The sequence below is a fragment of the Hemitrygon akajei genome, chromosome 9, assembly GCF_048418815.1.
Source record: "Hemitrygon akajei chromosome 9, sHemAka1.3, whole genome shotgun sequence".
NCBI classification, from domain to species: Eukaryota; Metazoa; Chordata; class Chondrichthyes; order Myliobatiformes; family Dasyatidae; genus Hemitrygon; species Hemitrygon akajei.
Window position 1 is genome coordinate 172,810,516 of NC_133132.1, and position 5,439 is coordinate 172,815,954.

The window sequence follows — 5,439 nt, forward strand, 5'->3', positions numbered from 1 at the left end:
GGTCAGTTTGAGAGTTGATGTTCTTCCACTGCAGAGAGCTATCTGTAGCCACGTGAATCCTCTTAGAAGCTTGTGAAGATTTGGTTGTCATCTCATCTAAATCTTTGACAAACTTCTTTAGCTGCACGGTGAAGAGTATCCTGATTGGTTTTCATGATGGTCTGGTTTGGAAACAACAATGTCCAGGAATGGAAAAGCACACAAAAGCTCAGTCCATCTCAGGAAACAACCTCCCAATCACTGAGCACATCTTCAAGGGCTTCACCTATCATCTTCCAGCTTGTCCTCCTTCCCCTCCCCTCAGATTCTTATTCTGGCTTCTTCCCCCTTCCTTCCTAGTCCTGATGAAGGGTCTCAAACCACAACATTAACAATTTATTCATTTCCATAGATGCTGCCTGACCTGCTGGGTTCCTCCAGCATCTTGTGTGTGTTGCACTGGATTTCCAGCATCTGCAGAATCTCTTGTGTTTATACATTACCACCCTATCTACTTCTTTTGCTACTTGATAAATGTGACAGGTTTAGCTGTTGCTAATGTGTCTCAGGTTATTTTTATATACTTTTATTTCTTTGGAGATGCAGTGTGGAGCAGGCCTTTCCAGCCGTTTGAGTCGTGCCACCCAGCAACCCACCTATTTAACCCAAGCCTAATGATGGGACAATTTACAATCACCAGTGAACCTACAAGTTTGCCAGTAAAATGGGAAAGGCCGTTGGTTTCAATCTGATGGCTGGCATACGTAACTGGTACGTCTTTGGACTATGGGAGGAAACTGGAGCACCCGAAGGAAATCCTTGCCGTCATGGGGAGAAAGTACATAATCCTTACAGAAGGCATGGGAATTGAACTCAGAACTCCAATGCCCCAAGCTGTAATATCTGTTACACCAGCTCAAACACAATGATCTCCACAAAATTACTACTGGCAGTCTATTGAAGAGCAATGACTCTCCCAAGCACTGCTGCTTACACCTCCAGGTGATTTCAGTATTTCAGATTTCCCACAGGAACAGTCCTCAATATTTAGTGCCTTTCCCTGCAACACCATGTTTCTCATGGAAGCTCACAGTAATCAGGACATTTTGGATAGCTGAGATTTGCCAGGGATGGGGTCAAGAGGCAAAGGGGAGTAGTGACCAAAAATGGAGTTGAACTATGAGAGTAGGACGACTAGGGGATAAGATCAAACACATTGGACTTGGGGGCCTCTAAGAATGAGTATTGGGATGAGAATTAGAAGATGAAGAGAAATGGCTGCTCTAAACCAGAAAATAAATGTTGTCAACAAACTTGAATCTTTACTACTTTCAAAGTCAAAGTAAACTTAATATCAAATTATAGATACACTCAGTGACCACATTATTGAGGTACAGGAGTGGACCTGGTGTGGTCTTCTGCTGTTGTAGCCCATCCACTTCAAGGATCGACATGTTGAGCGTTCAGAAAAGCTCTTCTGCACACCACTGTTGTAATGTGTGGTTATCTGAGTCACTGTCACCATCCGGTCAGCTGAACCGCCTGGCCATTCTCCTCTGACCTCTCTCATTAACTAGGTGTTCTTGCCCACAGAACAGCCACTCACTGGATTTTTGGTTTTTCTTTCGTACCGTGGTCTATAAACGCTAGAGACTGGTGTGTGAAAGTCCCAGGAGTTCTGCGGCTTCTGAGATACTCAAACCACCCTGTCTGACACCAACTATCATTCCACAGTCAAGTTCACTTCGATCACATTTCTTCCCAATTCTGATGTTTGGTCTGAACAACAACTGAACCTCTTGACCATGTCTGCATGCTTTTATGCATTGAGTTGCTGCCGTGTGATTGGCTGATAAAGTCACCAGAGTGTGTGTTACCATATACTAACTTGAGATCCATTTTCAAAGTACAAAGTAAATTCATTATCAAAATATGTATATGGCACCAAATGCAACCCTGAGAATTAGCAAAAAAAAACTGATTAAATAAGAGGAGTTCTTGACCTCACAATCTACCCAGTTATGATCATGCACCACAGTCTGCCTGAACTGTTATTCTGTAGCTGTTGCACTTTAATCCACATTCTGCTACTGTTTTACATTGTTCTACCTGAATGTGCTGTGTAATGATTTAACCTGTATGAACAGTACGTAAGACAAGCTTACATATTATACACTGAATCTCAGTGCATGACAAGAATAAACAAATGCCAATTCCAATTCAAGTTTATTTTATCAGGAGCTCAGCAGTAAGTTCAGGCTGCGTGAGAAAATGATATTCTTCCAACATTCCTTTCGAGGACATTTCCAATGGTGGAGGAGTCAAGGATCAAGGGCACAGACTCAGATTAGAGGGGCATCCATTTAGAGTGGAAGTGATCAGACAGAGGATGGTGGATCTGTGGAATTCATTGCCACAGGTAGATGTGGAGGCCAGGTCTTTGGGTATCTTTAGGGCAGAGGTTGACTAGATAAGGTGGATATGGAGAGGATGTTTCATCTGATGGGGGTACAGCCTCAAAATTGAGAAGTGAGGTGGAATTTTTTTAGCCTAACAGTAGTCAATCTGTGGAATGCAATGGAAGTCAAGTCCATTTGGTATATTCAAAGTGGAAGTTAATAGATTCCTGATTGGTCAGGGCATCAAGGGAGATGGTGAGAGAGCATGTATATGGGATTGAAGGGGATCCGAGATCAGACATGATGAAATAGTGGAGCAGACTTGATGGGCTGAATGGCCTAATTCAGCTCTTCTAGCTTATGGCTGTATGATCTTATGGTCTTCTTTCAGGATCGTTGGCATTCTTATTTGGCACTTTGATCTTGATCTTAAACTTGTTGCATTTTTAGCATTTGAGAAACTATGTTCCTATGATCCTAATGGTCTTTGTTCTTTCCTCTTATAGGACACATTATGATGTCAACTCATAAAGGAATTTTACATACCTTGTTAATTTCCATCATCATTTGGGGCTGCCTGGTAACTTTGTTGTTACTCTATATTAAACCATCTAACAGCTGGATATATGCTCCCATGGAATCTGCCACCTCTGTTCTACACACGAAAAACATCTTTGCTTCACAACAGGAGGACAATGCAACTATTGTGCTCATTTGGCTGTGGCCCTTCGGTAAGAGATTTGGGCTCAGTTCTTGTGAATCAGAGTTCAACATCCGTGACTGTCGCTTGACGGTGGATAAGAACCTGTATAACAAATCCCACGCTATCCTTATCCATCACCGGCACATCAAATCAGATTTGTCCAACCTGCCCACACAGCCTCGGCCAATATTCCAGAAGTGGGTTTGGATGAATTTGGAGTCACCTACTCACACTCCAAAGAAGACTGAGCTTGACAGACTCTTCAATCTGACATTGACATATCGAAGGGACTCAGATATCCCTGTACCTTATGGATCACTATCAATTAATAAAGTTCCGTTGCCCTTTGAATTGCCAAGTAAAAGCAGTCTAGTGTGTTGGATTGTCAGCAACTGGAAATCTAAACATGCCAGAGTCAAGTATTACAATGAACTCAACAAGTATGTTAAAATCAACAAATATGGTAGAGCTTTTGGAAAACATCTGAGCAATATTGATTTTATGCCAACAATATCCAAATGCAAGTTCTATCTTTCCTTTGAAAACTCGATACATGAAGATTACATCACTGAAAAACTCTACAATGCTCTTTTTGCAGGGAGCGTCCCTGTGGTCCTGGGCCCACCCAGGGAAAACTATGAAAATTATGTCCCAGCCGATTCCTTCATTCATGTGGATGACTTCCTGTCACCGAAAGAGCTGGCCGACTACCTTCACATGCTGGATGGCAATGAAGATTTATACATGAACTACTTCAAATGGAGGAAATATTATACAGTGAGGAGGACTCATTTCTGGGCTGAACACGCGTGTTCAGTCTGTCAACATATTCAGCAACATAAAGAATATAAAACCCTCTCCAGTTTGGTGAAATGGTTTTGGGATTGAACTCAAAAATATGTAAATAATGTTGATGAGAATGTTGAGAATTAATCTAAGGGAATTGGGGGTGCAGGAATTCACATTAAAAGGGTTACTGGGTATGGATGAGAGAGCACAGGTCCTGGTAATTTAGTTTTTTTAAGGGATACAGGGAATTTTTACAGGATATGATTCATAAGCAGGAATAGGGTGCTAGGATGGCCAAAGAAGGAAGGATAAAGTGTAGATTAGGGTATGTGTGTGTATGTGAATGGTGATGGTATTTAGAATGTAAGTCTTTTGTCTGATCCAAATTCCGGAGCAGAAGGTGGCGGTAATGCACCATGAAGCTGGGTGCAAACTGCCGTAAAACAAGAAGAACAAGAAGAGTGTGGAATGAGCTGTCAGCGCAAGTAGTGCATACAAGCTCAATATTAATGCTTCAGCAAAGTTTGGACGGTAGGGGTATGGAGGGCTAGGGCCCCGATGCAGGTCAATGGGAGTAGGCAGTTTAAATGGTTTTGGCAAATTTATTGTGATGATTCTATTGATGCCGAGCATCCCTGAGAAACAGTCTGTGCAGCCTCAAACTGACACATTGTTCTATGACAACTCAGTGACCAGTGGAAATGTGTGAAATAACAACCATTCTTCATGGACAAGTTGGACTCCAAATAGATTGGCAAGTAACCAGCACAAATACAATGGTACCAGTTTTGGGTAGTTCATTTTGATGGAAACTATTGGAATGAAAGCATTTAGAATGGAGTGGGAAATTACTTCTTTTCATTGTCTAGTTTGGACAAGTACAGACTTAAATTGCAGATATCTCGGATGCTTAATCCAACCTGGTCAAGAGTCTAAACTTCATAAGTATGCAGATCAGGCTATGTTGCTTCCACAACAGGAACATCTTAAATGGTAAGAACATAGAGAATTGAACGTTACAGCACAGATTAGGCAGCCCCATCGGCCCATTATGTTGTGCCAACCTTTTAACCTACTGTAAGATCAATCTCACCCGTCCCTCCCACATAGACTCCATTTTTCTATCACAGTCATTACTGAAAGAAACCTGCCACTGCAGTCAGTAGATGACAATAGAAAAACATTTTCTTTTTAGTTTATTTGTGGCAAGGTTCAAAAGAAACGGGACTTCTATTGACAGTTCTCTAGAGACTCCAGGGATGTATGTGGCTCTGACTAAAGCACTTTACACACTGGAACTCATTTCCACAGGTCCTTTGCAGTTAGCACTGCTGACAGAATTCAATTCCCATCCAGAAGTTCCACATTGCCTTTTAAAATTGCCCATCCTATCTCCTGTAACTCCCAGGACCCCTGTTACTTGTACTGGGAGTTACAGTCATTGGCATTGAGACAACTGGACTCTTTCTGAGCTGTGTACTTCTTTCACTGTAGATACCATAAATACCATATTCTGTCAGGCTGTGTGTCTCTCTAGTCAAACCACAGCTCAGGAGTAACATGGAAGAG

At 41.9% G+C, this 5,439-nt stretch overlaps 1 protein-coding gene across 1 annotated transcript; it reads left to right on the forward strand.

The window, feature by feature from the left end:
* The first annotated feature begins 2,892 nt into the window (after window positions 1-2,892).
* LOC140732850 (4-galactosyl-N-acetylglucosaminide 3-alpha-L-fucosyltransferase 9-like) lies at window positions 2,893-3,969 on the forward strand. Its single transcript, XM_073055480.1, has one exon. The coding sequence runs from the start codon at window positions 2,893-2,895 to the stop codon at window positions 3,967-3,969; it is 1,077 nt and encodes a 358-aa protein (XP_072911581.1).
* The last annotated feature ends 1,470 nt before the right edge of the window (window positions 3,970-5,439 follow it).

Excerpts from the sequence above, each read along its gene's own strand:
- LOC140732850 (XM_073055480.1), top strand. The coding sequence starts at position 2,893 with ATGATGTCAACTCATAAAGGAATTTTACATACCTTGTTAATTTCCATC.